Genomic DNA, 26,515 nt, shown 5'->3' on the forward strand with positions numbered 1-26,515 from the left:
ATTTATGGTTGTGGCCAAAAAACTCAATGTTGGTCTCATCACTCCAAATGACTTTGAGGCTTGTCTCTGTGCTGTTTGCCGTATTGTAAGTGGGATACTTTGTGACATTTGCATAGTAATGGCTTTCTTCTGGTGACTTTACCATGCAGCCCATCTTTCTTCACGTGCCTCCTTATATGTTTTCAGAGAGTCCTGTATTTCACCTGAAGTTATTTGTGGGTTTTTCCTGCCAGTTGTGGCTGAAATTTTTAGTCTAACTGACCGTGGTTTGGTTTCAACAGAACCCCTCCTTTTCCACTTCTTGATTAGAGTTTGAACACTGCTGATTGGCATTCTCAATTCCTTGGATATCTTTTTATACTTCTTTCCTGTTTTATACAGTTCAGCTATCTTTTCCCGCAGATCCTTTGACAATTCTTTTGCTTTCCTCCATGACTCAGAATCCAGAAATGTCAGTGCAGCTCTTGATGAAAGATGCAAGGGTCTGTCAGGAGTGCAGAAACTCATTGACCTTTTTATATATATATACACACACTAATTATAAGTAAACCGATAACGGGTGAGGATGATTACCTTTTTTAATAGCCATTCAACCCTCTTTGTGTCAACTTGTGTGCATGTTATCAGGCCAAAATCACCTGGGTATGTAAACTTTTCATCAGTCGTTTTGGTCGTTTCTGTTGTCTTGTTTAAAAATCGTAAACACAGTTGATTTATAATAAATGGCTTCAGCCAAACATTAACTATAAGTGACTTTTTTTTTTGTGTTGTTCATATTCTCAGAAAAATTACAAAGAAATCATAAATTCTGCCAGGGTATGTAAACTTATGAGCACAACTGTACACGAGGCCTTAGCTAAATACAAGAGATGTGTATTATTACCTGCATCTTGGCGTGCTTTGTAGTTATTCCAGATCTGTACTATAATAGTGTGAATCTTTGCCTCTGTGCAGAAGCTTCCTGTAGCAATGGCCAGTCCCTTCTGCTCACTCTCCATGTGCAGGGTGACTGGTCTTGTCTCCGCCCTCTCCGGTAGTTTTCTGCAGACAGCCTGTATCTGGTTGAGCTGCTGAGTTCCTCCTCCAGCTCTGCTCTCTGCATAGCTGATGTGCAGCAAAGGGATGATCTCAGTATTTCTAAAGGAATTTGATGCTCACAAAGTAGATTTTTTTTTTTTTTTTTTTTTGGGGGGTGGGGGGGGGGGCTTTTGAGGAGTAGATTTAATAAAAGTATTTGTGCCTGTATTTCACCTTTAACCCACACTGACCTTCAAATTCTATTTGAGTTGTTCTTTAATCGAAGACTACGCCCAATTTTTTTAAAAAAAAAAATTTCAGAGGAGAGAGCCAGTGTTCAATTTCTCACTAGTTTTTTTTTTTATTTATTTATTTATTTTTTAAACATGTTGGGACTCTGTTGGAAAGAGCTCTACTCCATGTTGGCTCAGCAGGCAATGTCCCTGGGGCTGATTTAATTTAAAAAAAAAACGGACAATGTTATCCTAACTTGTGTTCATTTTAAATACCCAGGCAGGATTTGGTAAAAACTTTGTATTTTTTAAATTAATTCTCTTGCACTTATTTTGGTACTGGTTGGCAGTCAGTATTACTTTAGTAAATCAGCCTAACTTTAAGTTCTGTTGCTCTTATATATTCCTATAGAAAATCCATTAGGTGTAGTTGATACCCATCTATAAAAAGACTTTCAGCCATTCCTGAAATTGTCTGTTTTGTCAGGTAATTGGGGAGAAGAGATTTTGATGTGACATTTATTTCTTTATTCTAATGTTCAATTTATTTTAATGAAACAGCGCTTGAATAATGATTTGATGGTAATTGAAGGTTGACTTCTAAACCTAACTAAAAATTACAAATGTGAAATTTATGTCCTGCAGTGTCAATGTTGAGGACTGTATAATAGCTGTAAATTATATATTTATTCCTAATTTCTTCACAGCATGGTGGCATTTACGTTAAGAGGAGTGCTAAGTTTAACGAGAAGAATATGAGGAACAAGTTGAAATCTCAAATGAAGGCTCAGACTAAGGTAATGCATACAAATACGTACACATCCCTCAATTTGTTGTTACTTGGAGTAAACATTACCTGATGTAGACTAGAAATATCTGTTTTGAAGAAATCTTCATCATGAAATGGCTACCACTTTTAACTGCTTCAGGACCTCCCCATAGCAGATTTACTGCTAAGGGGTTGCTCTCCTGTGCCGAATCGTGTGTGTGTGTGTGTGTGTGTGTGTGTGTATCTATCTCTATCTCGCCATGAAAAAGTATTCATACCCCATGAAATTTTCCACATTTTATCATGTACAACCAAAAACGTAAATGTATTTTATGTGATAGACCAACACAAAGTGGCACAATTGTGAAGTGGAAGGAAAACGATGAAATAGTTTTACATTTTTTTTACAAATATCTAAAAAATGTGACGTGCATTTGTATTCGCCCCCCTGGGTCAATACCTTGTTAGCACCACTTTTGCTGCAATTACAGCTGCAATTATTTTTTGGATATGTCTCTACCAGCTTTGCACAAAATGAGAGTGACATGTTTGCCCATTCTTCTTCTAAAATAGCTCAAGCTCTGTCAGATTGGATGGAGAGAGTTTGTGAACAGCAATTTTCAAGTCTTACCACAGATTCTCAATTGGATGTAGGTCTGGACTTTGACTGGGCCATTCTAACACATGAAAATGCTTTGATCTAAACCATTCCATTGTAGCTCTGGCTGTTTGTTTAGTGTCATTGTCCTGCTGGAAGATGAACCTCTGCTCCAGTCTCAAGTCTTTTGCAGACTCTAACAGGTTTTCTTCTAAGATTGCCCTGTATTTGGCTCCATCCATCTTCCCATTAACTGTGATCAGTTTCCCTGTCCCTGTTGAAGAAAAGCATCCCCACAACACGATGATGCCACAAACATGTTTCACGGTGGGATGGTGTGTTCAGGGTGATGTGCAATGTTAGTTTTCGGCCAGACATGAACTTTTTGGCCTAAAAGCAAAACAATAATTTTGGTCTCATTTGACCAGAACGCCTTCTTCCACATGTTTGCTGTGTCCCCCACATGGCTTCTTGCAAAAACTGCAAATGGGACTTCTTATGGCTTTCTTTCAACAATGGCTTTTTTTTTTGCCACTCTTCTATAAAGGCCAGATTGCATGAGTATTAGTTGTCCTGTGGACAGATTCTCCCAGCTGAGCTGTGGATCTCTGCAGCTCCTCCAGAGTTACATGGGCCTCTTGGCTGCTTCTCTTATTAATGCTCTCCTTGCTCGGCCTTTCAGTTTAGGTGGACGGCCATGTCTTGGTTGGTTTGCAGTTGGGCCATACTCTTTCCATTTTCGGATGATGGATTGAACAGTGCTCTGTAAGATGTTCAAAGCTTAGGGTATTTTTTTATAACCTAACCCTGCTTTAAACTTCTCCACAACTTTATCCCTGACCTGTCTGGTGTGCTTCATAATGCTGTTCTCTAACAAATCTGAGGGCTTGATGTATTTCTATTGAGATTAAATTACACACAGGTTAACTCTATTTACTAATTAGGTGACTTCTGAAGGCAATCGGTTCCACTAGATTTTAGTTAGGAGTATCAGAGTAAAGGAGGCTGAATGCAAATGCACGCCACACTATTCAGATATTTACTTGTAAAAAATTTTGAAAACCATTTACCGTATATACTCGAGTATAGGCCGACCCGAATATAAGCCGAGGCCCCCAATTTACCCCCAAAAAAACTGGCAAACTTATTGACTCGTGTATAAGCCGAGGGTGAGACATGCCTGTCCATCCCTGTGTGTGTGTCCGTCCATCCCTGTGTGTGTGTCCGTCCATCCCTGTGTGTGTGTCCGTCCATCCCTGTGTGTGTGTCCGTCCATCCGTGTGTGTGTCCGTCCATCCGTGTGTGTGTCCGTCCATCCCTGTGTGTCCGTCCATCCCTGTGTGTCCGTCCATCCCTGTGTGTCCGTCCATCCCTGTGTGTCCGTCCATCCCTGTGTGTCCGTCCATCCCTGTGTGTCCGTCCATCCCTGTGTGTGTGTGTGTCCATCCATCCATCCATCCCTGTGTGTGTGTCCATCCATCCCTGTGTGTGTGTGTCTCCATCCATCCATCCATCCATCCCTGTGTGTGTGTGTCTCCATCCATCCGTGTGTGTGTGTGTGTGTGTGTGTGTGTGTGTGTGTGTGTGTGTGTGTGTGTCCAGCCTACCTTTGTCCCGAGCCTCCGTCCCGTGCCTTGCCTCCTTGCCTCCGTCCCGTGCCGTGCCTTGCCTTGCATCCGTCCCGTGTCGTGCCTTGCCTTGCCCCCGTCCCGTCCCGTCCCGTGCCGTGCCGTGCCTTGCCTTGCCTCCGTCCCGTGCCCTCTTCGTCGGCGGCCATTGTAAAATTCAAAAGCTGCGCCGCCGCCTTCGCCTGTGATAGGCGGAACACTGAATTTCCCAGCAGCCTGTGTTCCGCCTATCACAGACGTCGTATCATCCTCGTCCGTAGTACGAGGATGATACGATGTCCGTGATAGGCGGAACACAGGCTGCTGGGAAATTCAGTGTTCCGCCTATCACAGGCGAAGGCGGAGCCGGAGGCGCGGCTTTTGAATAGAATGGCCGCTGTCTGTCTGCTCGACACGCTGATCGAGCGGGCAGACAGCGATGACTCGAGTATAAGCCGAGGGGGGCACTTTCAGCCTCAAAAAAGAGGCTGAAAATCTCGGCTTATACTCGAGTATATACGGTATCATTTTCCTTCCACTTAAGTTATGTGCCACTCTCAGTTGGTCTATCGCATAAAATCCCAATAAAATACATTTATGTTTTTAGCTGTAACATGACAAAACGTGGAAAATTTCAAGGGCTATGAATACTTTTTCAGGGCACTGTATACGTGATGCTGCACTTCTGCCCGCAGGGCGTGCGCATGCACCTCTGGCGGGCCACTTCTGCAGTGATTAATCACAGCAGAAGGTGATCTGCGTGTGCTGGCCTCTGGATGTCCTCCGGTCATCGGAGGAAAAAAGCACAGAACTGAGATCTGCCTGTGTAAACAAGGCAGATCTCCGTTTTGACAGGGGAGAAGGGATGGATTTTGTGTTCTGCAAAGCAGGGAAAAAATTCCATCACTTCCCCTAGTAAAAACACTGGCTAGGCACATGATCAACCATTAGATTGTCCTAGCTGTTTAACCCCTTCCCAGCCAGTGTCAGTACAGTGACCGTGCAAATTTTCAGCACTGATTATTGTAATTGTGGCGCTGGTTCCCGCAAAGTCCGCCACAATATTGCAGTCCCACTATAGGTTGCTGATCGCCACCATTACCAGTATAAAAAATTCCATAAGTAAATACCATAGTTTGTAGATGTTATAACATTTGCGCCAATCAATCTATGCCTGTTGCCATTTTTTTTACCACAAATATTTAGCAGAATATATATTGGCCTAAATTTATGAAAAAATTCCCCCAAATTTTTTTTTTTGTTTACAGCGTAAAAAAATACAAAACCACAGTTGGGGATCAAATACAACCAAAAGAATGCTCCATTTGTGTATAAAAATGACGTTTTATTTGGATACAGTGTCGCATGACCATGTAATTGTCAGTTAAAATAACGCAGTGCCGCGTCACAAAAAATGGCCTGGTCATGATGGGGGTAAATCTTCCCGGAGGTGAAGTGATTAAAGACGTCTGTATATTTATTAATCACCTCCACCAACTACTAGGCCGCAAAACCAACTATTTATTTTTGTCTATGATTACTACAGAGAAGGAACATGTGTTTTTTTTCTTTTTAGTGCATGTTTTAATCCTAAATGAAATGTCATGAAAAATGGCTTTATAGCTGAATAATGTTCTGTAGTGCTTAAGGGTTCAATTCCCCCTGCAATTACTGCTAATGTTTACTGTGTAATGCATATGCAATACTCGTACATCATTATTCTACTCGGAGAAGTGTGAATTAGCCTGCAAGTGGCTCCTGGGGTAAATGTTTTGTATAATGTGAATGTAAAGTGATACTGTCAAAGCGGTTTCCTCTCTAATCTACATGTATGACACTGGGAAGACCTTTTATAGCTGTGTAGCAATGCCACAGGGAAGTTTCCGGCAAAGGCGTGACCTGAATACCATTCTGCCATCTTCTTCCATCTTTTGGCTACAAAATACATACAGATGCATTCTGAATAGAATAATTGGTCTTCATTCCCTGAATGTATGTTTGTAAAATTTTATATTTCTTAGTTGTACAATACAGACACAGTCTGTTTAATCATACCGACTGGATTAAACGCAGATACCTTCACATAATTGGACACTAGCAAAATAGAGGGTTGTAGGGGAACAACCCTACTATATAATTCCTTCCACTCCCAGCTAGCCTCAGTTTTCTGCTAGTGTGCTTTAGGTGATGAACCTCATCTGTCTACATAGAGAAGATTACCCTCTTTCAGTGGAGGATTCTTTCTTTTTCTCTCACTTTCTGAATATATTTCACTAAGCGGATTTATCTATCAAGATTCCTGCTGCACCATAGTCACTGTGGCTCCTACTGCAGCTTCCGTATCAGTTGATTCCTCAGCAGGGCTTTAGGGGGACTGTACCTGGACCCCTCCAGATGGTGGCAGTGGGACCTGCCTGTAATGTTGCTGACATGCGCTGAATTCTGACCTAGGCATCCTTTAGTACCTAGTGCAACACATGGAGTTGGCTGCAGTGTGCTTTACAGGCCCAGGGTCTGTCTGCCAGTGGCTTAGCCCTGTCCCCAAAAACTCCTGAAGGGTAAAGGCCCTTTAAAAATATATGCGCAGGTTGTCCCTTTTGTTTTTTTGATCCTCCTTGTGGAGTGTGGGTGCCACCGACTATCTTTTCAGTGGTCATGGCTGAGGTGTGTACCTTTGCCACCTCTTTTAGTGGGTTTAGTGCAGCGGCATGTCTCTTCTTGGTGCTTCTTTCTGGGTGTGGCTTGGTCTGGCCACATCTCCTGTGGCACAGTATAGAAGCGTACAAATGCATGACAACGAGACATTCTCCTCTCTCGCCACTGTTTTGAATCTCATGGTCACCTCTGTCTTTGTTTTGTTTTTCTGCCATTGTATAGGGATACTAGTTTCAGTGCCGATACCAAACACTTGTACTTATGCAAATGCTCTAATACTTGACCCAATACTTGCATCCTCACAGTGGTGGGGGGGGGGGGGGGATTTAGGCAGCCCTTACAGATGATTGGTGCAGGCAGTTACAAGCACCAATCTCCCTGTATAGCTTTTAATAAAGCAGCTGACAGCCGCTGCTCCTCCTCTCCCTCCCGCAGCTTTCAGCTACTTTATTAAAAGCTATACAGGGAGAATGGTGGTTGTAACTGCCCGCACCGATCGTCCCAACAGTCCCCTGTGTCCTCCTGCGGGTCCTCTGCCGGTCTTCTCTAATCCCTCTCTATGCTCCTCTGGTCTCCTCTCCCACCTCCTGTGGCTCCACGGGTTTGGTCTGGTCCCACTCTGTCAGGATGGATAGCGGAGGAAGGGGTAAATATGTCACTTAAAAACTGTGCTCCGTTTATGAATGGTGAGGAGCCTCTGTCTCCTCTCCTTTCATCTTCAGTGCAGCTGAGGCTGCAGAGAATCCACGTGGATGAATCCACGAAATGCATACAGCTACTATATGCCATGTTTTATAACAACTATGTTTTACTTAAAGCGGAGGTCCACCCTAAAGTGGACCTTCCGCTCATTGGAATCCCCCCTCCCCCTCCCGCGCCACAATTGGCACCTTTCAGGGGGTAGGGGGTGCAGGTACCGGTACAGTACAGGTATCTGCACCCACTTCCGGCGTAGATTCTGCAGAAGGTACGCCCCTTTCCGAAAGTCCCCCGCTGCCTGCTGGGAAACACACGGATCCCAGAGACAGCGGGGACCATCCTTATTGCGCAGCGCAACTCGCGCATGCGCACTAGGGAACCGGGAAATGAAGCCGAAAGGCTCCACTTCCTGATTCCCATACCCAAGATGGCGGTGGCAGCACCCGAGAGACGATCGAGAGATCCGCTTCGGGTGCCGACATCGCGGGCGCGCTGGGCAGGTAAGTGTCCCTATTTTAAAAGTAAGCAGCTGCAGTATTTGTAGCTGCTGGCTTTTGAAAAAAAAAAAAAACGGCGGACTCCCGCTTTAATGATCACTTGTAATATGTGATTTGTATTTTTAGTGGTCAATTGTTGTTGCTGTATGTTTATCCATTGAATGGAATCTATTGGTCTTTTCTTGGTGTACTCATGATTACCCTCATGCAACTTGCCATTGATTTTCCAATAAATTTAAATGTTTTACACCTGCCTGATTCATTTAAAGTCCCAACCCCCAGTCATTCTGATTGCTGCAGAGAAAGGGACTGGAGAATCTGTCCCCAGTCCCTTACCCTGTCTCGAAAGGGGAGATGTCAGGGGTCTGTTTAGACCCCTGATATATCTCCCCAAAGCCCCCCCCCCCCCCCCAACAGGGCTGATAAAAAACAGAAGACTATTTAAATCTCAGCCGGTTCAGCAGGGACTGGCCAAGATTCGAACCATGTATGGGCATTCTGATTTGAGCAAAAATCACTGTGTTCTCCCAGCAGGGACGGCTACCCAGTAGATTGTCAGCGATGATCAGCTTGTAGGTTTTATTGTTAAAGCATAATTGAACAAGATGAAGATAGAAAGAAGCTGATTGGTTACTATGCACAGCTACACCATTTTTACATTACAGCATTTTAGCAAATCTCCCCACTGTGTGTGTGTGTACAGCAGCAGCTGTCAGATTTTTACTTGTACAAATCAATGAGTGGGGCTGCCACTGATGCATTCGAATAGAGCCTCCGAGCACCTGAGAACGATTGTGCAACCATGTGAATGTCAAAGTAAAGAGCAAATAGACACCCCTCTTTAATAGCTAATAAATTGATAATGAGAAAAATGTAGGAGCTGCTATCGCTGATATTCCTGCTTGTCTGACTCCTGCCCCTTTTTGTATCACATACTTGGGGGGGGGGGGGGGGGGGGGGGGGAGCATACATCAAGTGAAGTAAGAGCACTTGTGTAATATTAAAGCCCAGAGTGACAGTACAACAGATGAGCAGTTCGCAATCTTTAGATTTTAGTAATGACATCCTATGTATTTGTCATGATGGTTTTTTTTTTTTTGTTATTTTATGTGCAAAATATGAAATGATAAAGGTTAAAGTTAACACTTGTAGCTGACTGTGCCTTCTCTTATAAGGCTGCATTAACACATGAGTGTTTTCAGATCGTAAAATGCCCAACAAGCAAAATCTCATTAATTTCAATGGCACCTGTTCACATCTGAGCATTTTGTCACCTGAAGCAAAGCGCCTGAAAAAACGACCCTAAGCTCAAAAAAGAACATGAGCTTCTTTGGGGCAGATTGCAGGCATTTTTTCTTTTACATTGGTGACCTGTACAAAATTGTGACAAAATCGCTGTAAAAACGCCTGACTTTGAAAGACTCATGTGTGAATGCAGCATTAATCTACAGTAATATTTGATAGCTGAAGAATTGCTGAGCCAGATGACTTTTCCCATGACTTTCCCCACAGATTGCAACTAAAGTCTTCACATTATTTTACTTGTATTTGTTTTTTTTCATAGTCATCTGTGGGCTTTGCTGGGTTTATGCGCATCACTTGACAGCATTTGATAAATCCCAGTTGTTTTAATTTCCCTAATAATAGTGTGTGAGCAACTCGGAGTAGCTGAGGCTTAACTTGGTGGAAAGCGTGGAAATGTTACTTATTCAAGGGCCTCGGGATCTGGCTTGAAAGTAAAGGGCTTTACATCTGGCACCCATCTTATGAAGTTATGGCGCTAAGGTTTATGGTGTCAGTAAGAAATATTTTGCATCATAATTAATATTTTAGTTTTAGGTTTGTCTCAGAAAACTGCCAAAACCTTAAAGTGATCCTTTCAATTATCTGTACAGGACAAAATATAAGGGTCAGTTGAGCTCCTACCTTTCCTGCAGCACTATAACCTCACCTTTTTACCTTTTCCCTTTTTTATTTTCCTTCCTTTTTTCTTTCCTTATTCAGAGAGGTAAAGTGACACTTCTGGCTATGGATGGGCATATAATTCCTCCTCTCCCATGTCAAAGTGCTGTATTAGACCCAGCGCTGTTACATGGGGACATGGATGCAAGCACCAACAAGTCAGTTTGATGCTTGCACAGAGCTTTCCTACCCTGGGCCTGGCAACAGCGATGACAACCTAGAAAAAAAAAAACGAAACTCCTTTAATCTTTAGTACGTTCGAAAGCTGAGACTTGGAAATATCAATTTTCAGGGCAGTTTTGTCCCTTACTCCTGCCATGCAGAACTGTTGATCCTTGAGACCCCGCAAAATAATCAAGTTTAAAGTGTATCTAAGGGCCAGTTCACACCAGACAGGGTCCAGTATGTTTGTTTTTCTGCATCAAAAAAATGCATGGTGAGCAGGTTATATGTGTCCCAATGGCATAATTCACACCAGGGCAGTGCGTTCCAGTGCAGTTAATAAAATTGGAACATGCTGCATTTTCTCTGCACTGAACTGTACTGAAACACTGCTCCCAAACACATCAAAAACGCCCCAGAATGCATTACAGCAACAAAAACCTTGGGGAAAAAAAAGAAAAACGAGGAGAAAAACCTACTAGAACACTTTGAAAATGCATCAAAGATGCACATTGTGTGGTAAACTGCTCAAAAACACATCCGGAACACATCCGGAGTGCGTTTTTTGAGTGTGATCTGGCTCTAAAGCCATAACCCTTCTGTACTTTCTACGTTTTTTTTTTTTTCTGAGCTAAGGATTTAAAAACCTTTGCCAGGATTAAATTGCTACCTTTGACACCAGTACTAAAATGAGGTTTACTAAAATAGGATGAGGGGAAGCCCTTCTCTTCTATAAGGTGATGATGGTCATCTGGTGAACTTAACAAGGTAATTTTCACAACAGAGCTGCAAAGTGATGCATTCATTTTACATAAGTTTTCTATCACCCATGAAACAGAATTTATTTTGGGGTTGAGGTCCTATTTTAATGCTACAGCACACCATTAAGGTACATTTAAGCAGAAGGAAATGGTATCCGGACATGCATCTGATTGAAACCCTACTTAAATAAATTCCCTTCCATTATGCCAAGTAAAGTCTAAGCAGACTTAAGTGATTTTAAGCTGGTATAATACTCATAAACTTGTATATAAGTCTATTTATTCAGGCTACACAATAGCTTTGCCAACAAGTTAATCCTCAGTTGAAAAGAGCTGCCATTCTCAGAGATTACTATAGGATAAACCTATTTCCATCAGGATTTCTGCTAAGAAGTGGTATGTGCAAGCATTCTAAACTGCTTTGCTGTCACATAACATTACTACGCCTGAGCTGTATGATGCCCTTTACCCCTTTTCTGTGGAATCCAAAAATTATTCAATTTCATCTGAAGATGCTTTATTTATTTTAATGCCAAACGTAATGTTTTAGGCCTGGGCTTTTTTTTTTTTTTTTTTTTCTTCCTTCTTTTTTACGTCTGTTTGCAGTCCTAGTCTTCTAATGTGTATATGCACTTTGTGTCGTTTGCATGTATATTTTTGTGTTGCATTCAGGGACCAAAAATGTCCCAAACCTACATTAATGGAAGAGGTTTTCAGTATAATTTACGCTTCTACACACCTAAACATGCCCATATGCACGCAAATGTATTTTAGTGGCTAGAATACCAATTTATTCTAGCCACTAAAATACATTTGCGTGCATATGAATAAAATGTGTGTGCACTCATACACATCTAAATACAATACACATATAAAAGCATGGCATTGGAGACCTATTTTTTTTTTTTTTTTTGTCTGGCAGCATATTTGGAGTCATTTAGTGTACGTGAGGCCTAAATACATTTTTGTTTTGAGCCTTGTAGATTGTTGCCTAAGCAAATGAATTACTACTTTTGTACATCCCCTTTGTTTATAGTCAATTTAATTTGTCCTAAGTGTGGACCAAAAATATCCAATGTTGTTTGTCCTTAAAGGCAGTATATCGCCCTATGTTTAACCCCTTCATGACCAGGATCAAAACAAACCTTAGGATATGTTTATCTTTCTAATAAAAATAACAAATGCACACATTTTTGCAAAAAAAAAAAAAAAAAATGTGCATTCATTTTTTTTTTTTCTGCAGAATTCTTGAAAACATTGAACCAGTGATCAAGGGTAAGGATGTCAGTCTTCAGCATACAAGCCCTTCAGCTTTCTGCCCATACCTTTATAGGGCTGTCTGAAAGCTGCATGGCTTATGAATGAACTACGAAAGTGCACCCTCGGAAGTTCATTCAGAAGTACAAGCCAGTTGCGGTGGCTGATGTTACATGTAGTTTGCTCATTCATAGGAAACTGTGAATAAATGACCCACCTGTGTGGGTGGAGCCCCACATAGCTGCACCCTTGTCAAAAAATAACTGCGGGTACGGCGAGGGGGGGGGGGGGGGGGTTGGTTGGATGATCCCCTGCCCACTGTCACGCTGAGGGAGGTACTGGAGGAACTGGCAGTAGGAGCTGGAACATGTTCCAAAAGCTGAACTTGGCCTTTTAATACCCAGATCCATTTTTGCAACTTTGACTTGTGTTAGTTAAACTGTACGTATCGTAACCACTTAGTGTATAGTGTTTTTTTTTTTTGTTTTTTTTTTTTTGTTTTAGGACAAATTGGGCTTTCAAGCTGCAGCCTTATATTTTTATGCTATTACCCTGACTCGCCACCAAAAATCCTACAAATAAATTCTCCCACTTCTGTTGCAGGGATACCACTCATGCAAGCATTATTTTTTTTTTTTTTTTTTTTTTAAATGTATATTTATTGAAGAATTTTTTGTAAACAGTACAAAAACGTCATAAATATGGTACAGCATTCAATAACATTGGGTAGACACGGTAGGGGCACCATATTGTAGGTTACAAGTGGATCAAGTGACAGGATACACCATGAAGCTGTATACAATGGTGATAACATGACTGAAAAAGGAAAATAGAACGGGTCAAAACATGAAAAATCAGACGTGTGGGCAAATATGGGTGTCTTCAGCCTAATACAATATAGTGCAGTAAACAAGATACTAAATCTCCCTAGGGTTACTTAAGGAAGGGTTGACACTAGGGGCAACAAAGGATTCTGGGTTGAACATGGAGGTATCCCATGGGTCCCATATCTTAAAAAATTTAGGCAAGGAGTCATGAGCTATTGCCGTCAAATGTTCCATCCTACGCATGTGTGCGATGGACGAGACCACATGTGCTTGCGTGGGAGGTATGGGGGACAGCCAATGAGCTGGTATTACTCTCTTGGCAGCTAGGAGTATAAAAGCCATCAGTTTTTTAGCATATTTAGGGAGATCTAGGATCGGAAGGCCCAAAAGGTAATGCGTCGGGGTTAGTGGGATATCCCTTTTCAGTATTGATTGGAGAATGGATTGGACCATAGACCAAAAGGACGTGATACGTGGACAATCCCAAAAAATATGAAGGTGTGTGCCGACATCCTGTAAGCACCTCCAGCATAAACGAGACAGTGAGGGATCATACTTATGTAAAACTTCGGGGGTTCTATACCAGAACATTAGTACTTTGTAAGCAGTTTCTTTCTGTTCGACACATCTCGAAACTTTGGAGATGGAAGTCCATATCTCCTGCCATTGAGGGAGAGAAATGGTAGCGGACAGGATTTTGGCCCACTTCCACATATAAAGGTGGGAATCCAAAGTGGGAGGCAATGAGTCATGAAGAATCCTGTAAATAGCGGATATGAGACCCTTCTGGTGTGAGCCCTGGGTGCACAGAATTTCAAAAGCGTTAGGTTTCTCTAGGCTCATGGCAGGAGACACGGAGCAAAAGTAGTGTTTAAATTGAAGGTAAGTGAAAATGAACCGTTGTGGGCATTATTTTTTTTTGTACCCGTAGTATGGCTCAGAAACAATATTACACACTGACACTGGCCATAACACTTGTACTGACACTAGGGAAAAATATTCAAACATACTACCCCTAACGGATATACACACTGACACTAACTTACTGACGCTGACACACTTTCTGGACACCACACATATATATATATATATGCACTACATGGTCGTGAAGGGGATAAATGGCAAAGCTACAACCTTACATTTAGGGGTCCTGCTACTTAAGCCCTCATCTAGTAGTTGGATACAGATATATAAGAAAATACCAAGGCAGAAGGAACTACAAAATGAACCATTATAAAATAAACTTTGAGCCAAGACCTGTTTCTCTGAGATTCTTCCTCCGCCAACACCACTCCAAATCCCTTTTTAATTGAAACACCTTATCTTTTTAAACGTGGCTAGCTATGTAATATTAAGCCACTGTTATCTGAATGGTTAAATTGTTTAATAAAATTGATGTAGACTATTACTATACTGTGGAATAGTCTGTTTTGGTAGGTTTGTGGCTTGTTTGCCCTTTAGGCTCAGATACAGACCAAGGAATGCATTCGCATTGCACATTTATCCATTGCACCATAAAATATGATAATTTACATTTTCATACACTTTAAAATCACACCAGGTAAAATAATCACATACTGAAAGATTATCCTTGTTTTATATATCATCTTCCAGTCATTTTGTACTTCTTTTTTTTTTTTTTTTTTTTTTTTTTTTCCTTGATTATGAAAAAGTCAAGCCCTGGGTTTCTTATTGTGTATTTATATTTTTTTTTTCTGTTTTCAGATGTACCTTGTGATATTCCCAGAAGGAACACGCTACAATCCTGATATACCCCAGGTCATTGCCGATAGCCAAGCTTTTGCCATGAAAGAAGGTAAAATAAAAATAAATGATTCTCTGACACTTGCAAATAATTACACGCTCTCATTCTATTAAAGTACCATGTATTTTTTTTGTTGTCAAATAGCTTTATTTCAATTGTTTTTCTTTAAAAAAAAAAATCTAAAACAAGCAGGGCCCTCTGATTCCTACTGTATTAAACTGTATTGCAATTGGACTGCCTGCCCTTATGTCGTAAAGCTCTGTATAAACTGTTGCCGCTATATCCATCCTGTATAATAACAATAAAAAGAAAAAAAAATACCCAGCAGATTATTCTAGCCTGACATATATTTTCTAGGGTCAGTCCCTCAAAATATGTATTTCCTGATCGTACAGTACAGGACACAGACTTCTTTAAATCATTAATATTCAGCTACCTTCAGATGATTTGACACAGCAAAAAGACATCTTGCATATAACCTCTCTCACTTAGGTGATGGGCCTCATTTTTTTGCTGAGATGAACTTCTCTTCTTCTTACATGGTGTTGATTATTTAAAGCAAATTCTTTTTTTTTTTTACGCTCTTGGCTGCACCATACCCACTACAATTTTTATGCAGCTTCCAGCAGAGCCTTGGGAAGATTGTATTGAGACCTGTCTGGTGAGATGTGAGGCAGCCCAGCAGTATTGCTGACAAGCACTGGGTGCTGCTGTTGGTGCTACCCTTGGCACAGTTTGTGAGGTAGGCTAAGTCCTTGGTCTGCCCGGTGCAAAGCCCTAGCCAAAGAACTACAGAAAAATCAAAACTGGATAAGAGTCCCAGATCATTTTCATGGTTGTAAGTAAGTCGTATAAGAACTATGCCTTTCGGAGGCAGCATCAGGGGGCTCAACAAAGAATAAAGCTTGGGTGGACTAATTCCTGCGACCTTGATGGTAACAAAGAGCAGAAGTCCTCAATACATTTAGACTCCAAGGTGCCCTTGTCTAAAAAATCCTTTTGAGGGTGCAGGGATGCCATTGACCAATTACCAGTAATTACCGTATATACTCGAGTATAGGCCGACCCGAATATAAGCCGAGGCCCCCAATTTACCCCCAAAAAAACTGGCAAACTTATTGACTCGTGTATAAGCCGAGGGTGAGACATGCCTGTCCATCCCTGTGTGTGTGTCCGTCCATCCCTGTGTGTCCGTCCATCCCTGTGTGTCCGTCCATCCCTGTGTGTCCATCCATCCATCCATCCCTGTGTGTGTGTGTCCATCCATCCATCCATCCCTGTGTGTGTGTGTCTCCATCCATCCATCCATCCATCCCTGTGTGTGTGTGTCTCCATCCATCCATCCATCCATCCCTGTGTGTGTGTGTCTCCATCCATCCATCCATCCATCCCTGTGTGTGTGTGTCTCCATCCATCCATCCATCCATCCCTGTGTGTGTGTGTGTGTGTGTGTGTGTGTGTGTGTCCAGCCTACCTTTGTCCCGAGCCTCCGTCCCGTGCCTTGCCTCCTTGCCTCCGTCCCGTGCCTTGCCTCCTTGCATCCGTCCCGTCCCGTGTCGTGCCTTGCCTTGCCTTGCCTTGCCCCCGTCCCGTCCCGTCCTGTGCCGTGCCGTCCCGTGCCCTCTTCGTCGGCGGCCATTGTAAAGTTCAAAAGCTGCGCCGCCGCCTTCGCCTGTGATAGGCGGAACACTGAATTTCCCAGCAGCCTGTGTTCCGCCTATCACAGACGTCGTATCATCCTCGTCCGTAGTACGAGGATGATACGATGTCCGTGATAGGCGGAACACAGGCTGCTGGGAAATTCAGTGTTCCGCCTATCACAGGCGAAGGCGGAGCCGGAGGCGCGGCTTTTGAATAGAATGGCCGCTGTCTGTCTGCTCGACACGCTGATCGAGCGGGCAGACAGCGATGACTCGAGTATAAGCCGAGGGGGGCACTTTCAGCCTCAAAAAAGAGGCTGAAAATCTCGGCTTATACTCGAGTATATACGGTAACTTTCAAATTTGGTGCCATTTGTTGAGCCTTCTTGACCTGTTGGTTATGTGTGCTTGTTGGCCTTGTTTGCTGTGTTGCCCAGCCCTAAATTGGGCTGCTTTTGGACATTCCAGTCCTCCTAAAGATTTAAAGGAGAAGTCTAGCCTGAGCTCGTTTGGCTGGGCTTCTCCTATAGGGCACAGGAGTGCAATTCATTTTGCAATCCTGTTGCCCATTTTTCAGCAGAGAGCGGTCTGAAGTCTGCTTTCTGCTCACATAACAGGAATCAGTCCAGGCACCGCGTCATCACGACAAAGCCTGGATCCGCCAGGTACCTGGACTGATACCCATTTCAGCCTCTAGCCTTGCCCCTCCACAACTCCGCACTACTGTGAGTGCTTGGGGGGGGGGGGGGGGGAGGGAGATGGGGGGCAGAGAGGAGAGCAGCTGATTGACAGTCAGCAGCTCTCTGCTTGGGGAACTGTGAGAACCGAGCCATCAGCGGTGTTCGATCACTCAGATCTCAGTGGTGAGGTGGCGGGGGACAGATGCAGCATCAGACCGATCCACCTAGGTAAGTGTGATCCTGGGGGAGGGGGGTGCCCTGTGCCCTTTAATGTACAAATAAAACATGATTTTTGACTTGCTAGGTACATAATACAGTACACGGCATTGGTCCCTGAGAGCTAAATGTAACCCAATTGTAATGATTTGAAAGAAGCCTGTATCCTGCACTGTACTCCAGTAAACAGATTTTAATGGCAAGTCAAAAAACCTATTTTGTAACAGTTTTGTAGTCTGTTTGTGTAATAGATGTTTACATGATTTTCATAATATATTGCACTTTGCAAGAAACTATTGAGTTGTACAAAATTTTTCATCAGAGGCAGGGGGGTGATGGTAGTGGAGGGATGGGATTAGTGACACTGGCACTCGCCTGCTGTGTCAGTCAATTCCCCCCCCTCCTCCATGATGCTCGGCATGTTTTCTTCTTCCAGTGCCTCCAGTGAAGCCTCTCCTGTCAGGTCTCCTCAAGCTCCTCCCCCCTGCACTGTACTGGCTCTCAGTTCATCATCTGACTTTCTGCTTCAGTGAAGGGGAGTGGGCTTTATCCACCATGTAGGCTCTGCCTCTGTGCCTCTCCTGGAGAGGCAGAGCACCTCACGGAGAGACAGATGTCACCAGACATTGATTCGGCCAACTTGCAGCATCACAAACGTCTGAATCGTGATGCACTAATGCTGTGATTATACTACACACCCCTCTCCTGCATGTACCACCCACCGCCATACACTCCGCACCCCTCCCCTGCGCGTACCATGCACCGCCATACACTCCGCACCCCTCTCCTGCACTTACCACCCACCGCCATACTCCGCACCCCTCTCCTGCACGTACCGCCCACCGCCATACACTCCGCACCTCTCTCCTGCACGTACCGTCCACCACCATACACTCCGCACCTCTCTCCTGCACGTAGCGCCCACCGCCATATACTCCGCACCGCTCTCCTGCGCGTACCGCCCACCCCCATACACTCAGCACCCCTCTCCTGCACGTACCGCCCACCCCCATACACTCCGCACCCCTCTCCTGCACGTAGCGCCCACCCCCATACACTCCGCACCCCTCTCCTGCACGTAGCGCCCACCCCCATACACTCCGCACCCCTCTCCTGCACGTAGCGCCCACCCCCATACACTCCGCACCCCTCTCCTGCACGTAGCGCCCACCCCCATACACTCCACACTCCGCACCCCTCTCCTGCACGTATCGCCCACCGCCATACACTCCGCACCCCTCTCCTGCACGTAGCGCCCACCGCCATACACTCCGCACCCCTCTCCTGCACGTAGCGCCCACCGCCATACACTCCGCACCCCTCTCCTGCACGTAGCGCCCACCGCCATACACTCCGCACCCCTCTCCTGCACGTAGCGCCCACCGCCATACACTCTGCATCTCTCTCCTGCACGTTGTATTGTAAGTGTACTGTCTGCCCTCATTGTAAAGCGCTGCACAAACTGTTGGTGCTATATAAATCCTGAATAATAATAATAATAATAATAAGGGTAAATGAGAATTGTATCAAATCCACAAGTGCAGATTTAAATAAATGGAATAAAAAAGAAAATCTATAAACGCCTGCTAGCCCCTCTAGTCAGCAGGCAGTAAGATAGATGATAATCAAATATATTGATGTAACAATAAATATAAGAAAAATTACAATATCAATAAATCCCAAATAAAGGTGTAAACAATGAACACCCGGCTGACTATCAAACAATGTACATATGTGCAAAATGTGTAACGGAATATAAATATAGTAAAATAAAGTTCAATCAGTGTTGCAAATTCTAGTGTTATGGAGTGAGCCTACTTTACCCAGCAATGTTAATCCATATAGTGAATCTTCAAAGCAATCCACCACCAGGCATGCACATTCACCTCCTCTTTTAGACCTTTATAATATACTGTACAGGTCAAAATGTGCTCAAGTACTCTCCATGGTCTTTTCATTATATCCATTATATTCCATGCTTCCATGGAAATATACAAATGTCCCCTTCTTCAGGTTGTTCACTCAGATATATCTCAGAAAATAGACAAGAAGCTTCCCATAGTGTAGGATGTTTTAATAACTCGATAAAAGGAAATAAAATAACACTTACATAAAAGGGCTCCAAGAACCCATATATACGGCATGTATTAGAGACTGGGTGTGCCAATATGGCAGCTTCCAGCGGCGTACCGGACATGACGTTGCCACACTTCATATGGGAATTTGCGTCACTGATTGAACTTCATTTTAACTATATTCATATTTTGTTTAATATTTTACACGTGTATTTGATGGTCAGGCAGGTGTTAATTGTTTATACATTCATTTGGGATTTATTTATTTTGTAATTGTTCTCATTTTTATTTATTGTTACATCAATATATTTGATTATCAACTATCTCACTGCTTGCTGACTAGAAGGCCTGGCATGTGTTTATATATTTTCTTTTTAATTTCATATTTAATTAAATATGCTGTTGTGGATTTAAACTAATTCTCATTAACCCTTATTGGGGGTTTATTATCCATTTGGTATTCAGGCACTTTTTCTAGTGTGTTGGATAGGTTCTGGAGGTATACACACCACAACACTCTCCTGCACATAATACCGGCCAGCATACACGCCACACTCCTCTCCTGTACATATCCACAGCTATACCATCCGCACCCCTCCCATGCACATACTACTCTCCACTGTACTCTCCACACCCCTCTCCCTGCACATACCACCCACTTCCACACATGCCACAGTGCTCTCCGGCACGTACTACCCACCTCCACACATGCCACTGTGCTCTCCGGCACGTACTACCCACCTCCACACATGCCAAACTATCCACTGCCATACACTCCACAACCCTCTCCCTGCACAGACTTCACACTGCCATACCCTCCGCACCCCTCTCCTGCACAAACTACTCACTGCCTCACTGCCATACACTCCGCAACCTTCTCCCTGCACATACTACCCACCTCTATACATGCCACACCCCTCTCCTGCACATAATACCCACCACCATATTCACCACATCCCTTTCCTGCACATACTACCCACCACCATAAACTCCGCACCACTCTCCCTGAACATACAATCCACCTTCATACATGCCATGCCCCTCTCCTGCACATACTAGTGGCCAGCATAAACTCCATATCCTTCTCATGTACATACTACCCACCTCCATACACTCCGCACCCCTCACCTTACACATACTACCCACCGCCTTACATGCCGCACCCCTCTCCCTACACATACTATCTGCTACCATACACTCCACACCCCTGTCCTGCGCAGCATACACTACAACCCCTCTCCTGTACTTACTACTCACCGCCATACCCTCTGCACCCTTCTCCTGCACATACGGCCACCATTTCACTCCTCTTCTATACATACCCTCATACACTCCATACTTCTTTCCTACACATGCCGTCATACTCTCTGTAGTTAAGTGAATGTCCCACACATAAAGTACATACCACAATGGCTTGTTGAATGCAAAAAGTGTCCCTGGAACTTTTTTGAAATGTTGTCAACTATGACCTGTTTGACTCAGTCATACACACAAATTCTAGACTCTGCACTACCTACATTGTACATAACACACTGCTGCAGTGTATATACACTATTTTGTATGTTACAAACTCCTGCACTGTATTGTACCTTACATACGTCTCATCAAAGTGTTCATTATCTCAACAGTTGCTGATTGTTAAGCAGCCCCTGACTTTTTTTTTTTATTTCCTTCTTTAAGGTAGGCTCAGATAAAGTGTTAGGCCCCTTTCACACTACTGTGACTTTGCCGCGATTTTACCGCAATTTCAGGGAGACTTAAGGTCTATGGACAGCTCTGCATAGAAACCAATCAGCTTCCAGGTTTTATTGTCAAAGCTTAATTGAACATGCTGAAGTTAGAAGCTGATTGGCTACCTTGCACAGCTGCACCAGATTTTGCACTCCCACGAACCTACAAAGGTGTTTAAAGTGTCGCCTATGGAGTATTTTAGGTACTGTATTTTGGCACCATTCCATGGGCGGACACAATTTTAAAGTGTGACATGTTGGGTATCTACTCGCTGTAACATCTTTTAAATGTTACAAAAAATGTGGGTATTATATTGTGTTTGTGTGCAATAGCATTCATTACCACCTCCTACCCGCGCTGTAGCCAAATGATGGCTACAGCGTGGGCCTTAATTGGCGGGAGGACGTCAAGAGACCTCCCATGCATGAGCTGATTGCGTGCCCCCCCTGTCAATGAGATCCCTGGCCCCTTACCATGTGATCAGCTGTCAGCCAATGACAGCTGATCACGTGATGTAAACTGAAGATCGGCCCCCTCCCTCCTTCATCCTTCCTTCCTTCTCCCTTCTCCCTTCTTCCTTCTCCCTTCTTCCTTCTCCCTTCTTCCTTCTCCCTTCTTCCTCCTCCTTCTTCCTCCTCCTTCTTCCTCCTTCTTCTTCCTCCTTCTTCCTTCCTTTCTTCCTCCTTCTTCCTCCTTCTTCCTCCTTCTTCCTTTGTGGGGAAAAAAATGATTCATGACAGCGAATCTGAAGATTGGGCGGGAAAGGGGTTTAAGTGGTTAAAGTGTATTTTTTATTTTCCCCAAAAATTGTGTTCAAAAACACCCATCATTTTATTCTATAGGGCCTCTCCTAAAAAGAAAAAAAAAAAGAAAATGTTTGAGGTTCTAATTAATTTTCTAGCTAAAAAAAAAAGTAGATTTGTATGTGAGAAGTGTCAGAATTGGCCTAGTATTGAAGTGGTTAAAAAAAATGTGGAGCCAGAACTGTGCAACCTGCAGAAAAGAGAGCTTGTTAAATCTGGAAGAGGAAGGTTACTGTGGAACAATCTGTTACCTTGTAGTGCCTCCTATACAGCTACACATTCTTTTAGGGCCCATTGAGGCGATACAGGTATACAATAAGGCAGAACGATTTTTATCTTAATGCAATCTATTCATTAAGATAAAAAAAAAAAACCTTCTGTATGCTGCAGCCTCCCCAGCACCTCCCAGTTACTTACCTGAGCCCCATCTCTCTCCAGTGACATCCATGATCCCCTCAGCCATCCAGGATGCACCTCCTGATTAGCTGAGACACCGTGCCATTGTCTCCCACAGCCGTCGAAGCAAGCCAGCCAATCGAGGAGGAGAGAAGGTGGGGCCAGATCAGGGCTCCGTGTCTAGATACATGGAGCTCTGACTCAGCTCGGGTGCCCCCATGGAGAGCTGATGGCTAAGGGGGAACTCGATAGGAGGGAGGAGCCAGGACACAGAAGAGGGACACGAGAAGGATGATCCGTGCTGCTCTGTGCAAAACCAACTGCACAGAGGAGGCAGGTATAACATGTTTGTTATTGTCTTTAAAAAAATGTTTTAAAAAATAAGACTTTACAATCACTTACTTTTAAAATCTGAGCATTTTTTTTTTTAACTTGGATTTCTTTAAAAATAGGTTTCCTATGATTTCTTGATTTTTGTACAGGCAAACCTTTAACCTAATCAGTTCTCATGCAAGAAGATGGCAAGGGGCCTGGATGTAATTTGCCCACCATTAAATACATTATCCACTAATCTCCTTTTACTGGTTTCAGTGTTCTGCATGGGGCATGCCTTTTTTTAATTCAATGCAACCTAAGCATACTAATGCAGTAGTATACACTCTTTAAATTGCATTTTCAGCCTGAAATTCTTTCCACAACATAGGCCTGGAACATCTTCAGGTAATGCACAAAGGAATACGCTATTTCAGATAACCCCTGCTCAAAATAGAACCTTTGATTACAGTGCTGCAAAGGCACAACGTAAGAACCTCCCTGGTTGTAACCTATAAAAAAAAAAGCTGTTTTGCTTAATTTGACTTGAGCAAAAAACAAAATGCATTCAAAATTTGCTTCATTAGGGAGAGGAGTACCTTCTGTCAAATCTTCATGTGATACTAAAAATTGGTTTACAGTAAATACAAGGAAAATGCTGTTTTTATCTAAAATATCTGGTTGTAGAAAAAGTACTGTGTATATGTATATGTGTGTGTATGTGTGTGTGTATGTATGTGTGTGTATATGTATATGTATATGTATGTATGTATATATATATATATATATATATATATATATAATTAGAGACCGCCAGTTATAAAGACAGTAATTCAACAATGTACCTTGGGTGGTGGGTAGAAGCTCGAACTGCATGCTGGAAACAGAAAATATTGTGACTTTGAACTACTGTACACAAATGTTGAGGTGACAGCTTAAAGCGTTTGTTACCCTAACTCCTAATATTCCTGATATGTGCCTGCTAAATCATGTACTGGTATGAGAAAGTATCTTGTTCTTTGTATTGCTTCCTTTGTGTGAAATGCCTGGTGATCCTCCCAGTCCCTATAGTTTCCTAGTCAAAACTGACCACACTAAGCAGGAGAGCACAGAGTGGTCAGTTTTCTAGCCATGCTTGGAACTCCGTGTACTCTCCTCCAATGATCAGACTTGTCCTGACACACCCACACTGCGCAACCATTCTCTGGAATGTTCGGTGTACTGCTGCTTCTCCTTTTCCCCGGCTCTTCAGCAGCTGAGGACAGAGGGGATGTGATCACTTCTAAAAAGGGAAACAAAATTTGTTATCATCCTTTTTTTTTTTTTATATGTATGCAAATATGTTTTGCCTGTCAATTTGATTTTAAACTGCATGGGTTGTTTTTCAAGGTGACCGTTTACAGTCACTTTTAATTTTTACCAACTATAAAGCTTTCTTTGTAAAATTACCGTAAATGTGTTCAAATTGTGTGTGGCAATTTAGCCAAAGACTATCTTTGCTTGAAAAAAATAAATACAATTTTTTGTCCTGCGCGCTCGGTCCATTTGGCTAAAGAACACAAGCATTCTTTCAGCCATTGTTGTTAGTCTTCGATATATTTCTCCCGCTATGAAGCCTTTTCATGTTGCGGAATGTACATGAACAATTTCAAACAGGATATCTAAGAGTCAAAGCAGAGCTGTGCTCCAAAATGTGCCAATAACGAAGAGATTAAAAATTGTCGCCTCTGAAGCAGTGATCTAGTACTAGACAGACCCTTACAATACAGTATATTGCAGAGAATTAGCCTCTAAGCTTGCAAGTTTATCTTGTGGCTTACCATGCATTAAGGAGCATACAAACTTATCCCCAAACAACCTTCAAGTGACAGTAATAAATTGGTAACTCGGTCATCATCTAAAACCAAAACATGTCTGCATCTGTTTAATATTACTGATTTCATATCTAGGTGAAGTAAGCTCTTGGACTCTTACACGCCATTCCCACGACTGTAAACTGTCATTTGCATGTGCTGTGGTCACAGCAAGGTGAAAAAACTAGCAGTTTGCATGCTCTTATTTCAATTTACTGGCTTTAACTAAATTCATTTTTTACTTAAGTATTTAAGTCCTATTATGATGTAAATGTTTCTGATATTGTTTAATGATCTTGGTGATGTTAGATGTTTTAAGTTTGAGAACCGGGGGAAGCCTCTGATAGTTCATTCGGTGTTAGTTCCACATTGGGGTTATCTATGAAGTTGCCCCCATAATTAAGTATCCTAGTAATTGTTATAAGTTTTAGTACAAAGCATTTTTTAATACATTTTTTTGCGTTTTTGGCTTCTAAATTTAGAGCAGTTGTAAACCTCAGACATGAAATATGAAAAAAGCATATCCCTCTTGTGCTGTACTTGTCTCAATCAGGAGCACTAAGTGACATTTCTGTCTGCTGCTTCATTCCTCTATCAGCATGTGTCACTTCTGACAAGGTTTCTGGACACCAAGAGAAAAATGGTGACGGGAGAGTCCCCAGATTGGCAGCCTCAGCTCTGTTCCTGCGAGCTGTGTGGAGGGGGGTGGGGTGTCTCTTGCCTTATAATCAGCTCTCAGAGCTCTCCTCACTGAGCTCTGCAGAGTGTAATTGACTTTCCTCTCCCTTTTTTCTGATTTCTCAGACAAGCTTATAAATTCATCACTTTGGATGGGTGTAGAGAAGAGAAGACTGCAGATAGACACCATCAGCCCCCCCTGAGTCAATGCTTTGTAGAACCATCTTTCACTGCAATTACAGCTGCAAGTCTTTTTGGGGATGTCTCCAGCTTTGCACATCTAGAGACTGAAATATTTGCCCATTCTCCTTTGCAAAATGGCTAAAGCTCTGTCAGATTGGATGGAGAGTGTCTGTGAACAGCAATTTTCAACTCTTGCGACAGATTCTCAATTTAATTTAGTTCTGAACTTTGACTGGGCCATTCCAACACAAGAATATGCTTTGCTCTATTCTAAACCATTCAATTGTAGCTCTGCCTCTATGTTTAGTGTCATTGTCCTGCTGGAAGGTGAACCTCCGCCCCAGTCTCAAGTCTTTTGCAGACTCTAACAGGTTTTCTTTTAAGGTTGCCCTGTATTTGGCTCCATCCATCTTCCCATCAACTCTGATCAGCTTCCCTGTCCTTGCTGGAAAAAAAAGCATCCCCACAACATACTGCCACCACCATATTTCACACCGGGGATGGTGAGTTCAGGATGTTGTGCAGTGTTAGTGCATTAACACATAGCATTTTGCTTTAAGGCGGCTTTCAAACCGAACCGCCCCAGGTGTCGACGGTAAAGCGTTTTTTACCCCCCACTCTAGTGGCCAGAAAGGGCTTAAATCTGCCCACAATCCAACCCCTCACAACGCTGCTCTATTGATTTCAGTGGGGAGCAGCGGTGGAGGAGTGGTGACTACAGGCAGGACTTTTTCAGATGCCCTGCCAGCGCACTGCTCCAGTGGGAAAGCCCGAGGGCTTTCCCACTGGAGTGAATGGAGCCGCTTTTTTTAGGCGCGATTTTGAGCTCTCTAGCAATTGAAAAACGCTGGCAGTGTGAAAGGGGTCCTAGGCCAAAAGTTAAATTTTCGTCTCATCTGACCAGAACACCTTCTTCCATGTGTTTGCTGTGTCCCCCACATGGCTTCTCACAAACTGCAAATTGGACTTCTTATGGCTTTCTTTCAACAATGACTTTCTTCTTGATGCTCTTCCATAAAGGCCAGATTTGTGGAGTGCATGACTCGTAGTTGTTCTGCGGACAGATTTTCCCACCTGAGCTGTAGATCTCTGCAGCTTTTCCAGAGTTACCATGGGCCTCTTGGCTTCTTCTCCGATTA

At 43.1% G+C, this 26,515-nt stretch overlaps 1 protein-coding gene across 1 annotated transcript in view; it reads left to right on the top strand.

Moving 5' to 3' along the window:
* AGPAT5 (1-acylglycerol-3-phosphate O-acyltransferase 5) overlaps nt 1–26,515 on the top strand; it is a 114,624-nt gene that overhangs the window by 37,706 nt on the left and 50,403 nt on the right. Inside the window, exons 4-5 of the mRNA XM_077487780.1 lie at nt 1,958–2,047; nt 14,770–14,860. Coding sequence (XP_077343906.1) covers nt 1,958–2,047; nt 14,770–14,860 — 181 coding nt within the window. The remainder of the gene's footprint in view (nt 1–1,957; nt 2,048–14,769; nt 14,861–26,515) is intronic.

The sequence above is a fragment of the Lithobates pipiens genome, unplaced genomic scaffold, assembly GCF_037356315.1.
Source record: "Lithobates pipiens isolate NorthernLeopardFrog02 unplaced genomic scaffold, aLitPip1_a1.2 Scaffold_18, whole genome shotgun sequence".
Taxonomy (NCBI): Eukaryota; Metazoa; Chordata; class Amphibia; order Anura; family Ranidae; genus Lithobates; species Lithobates pipiens.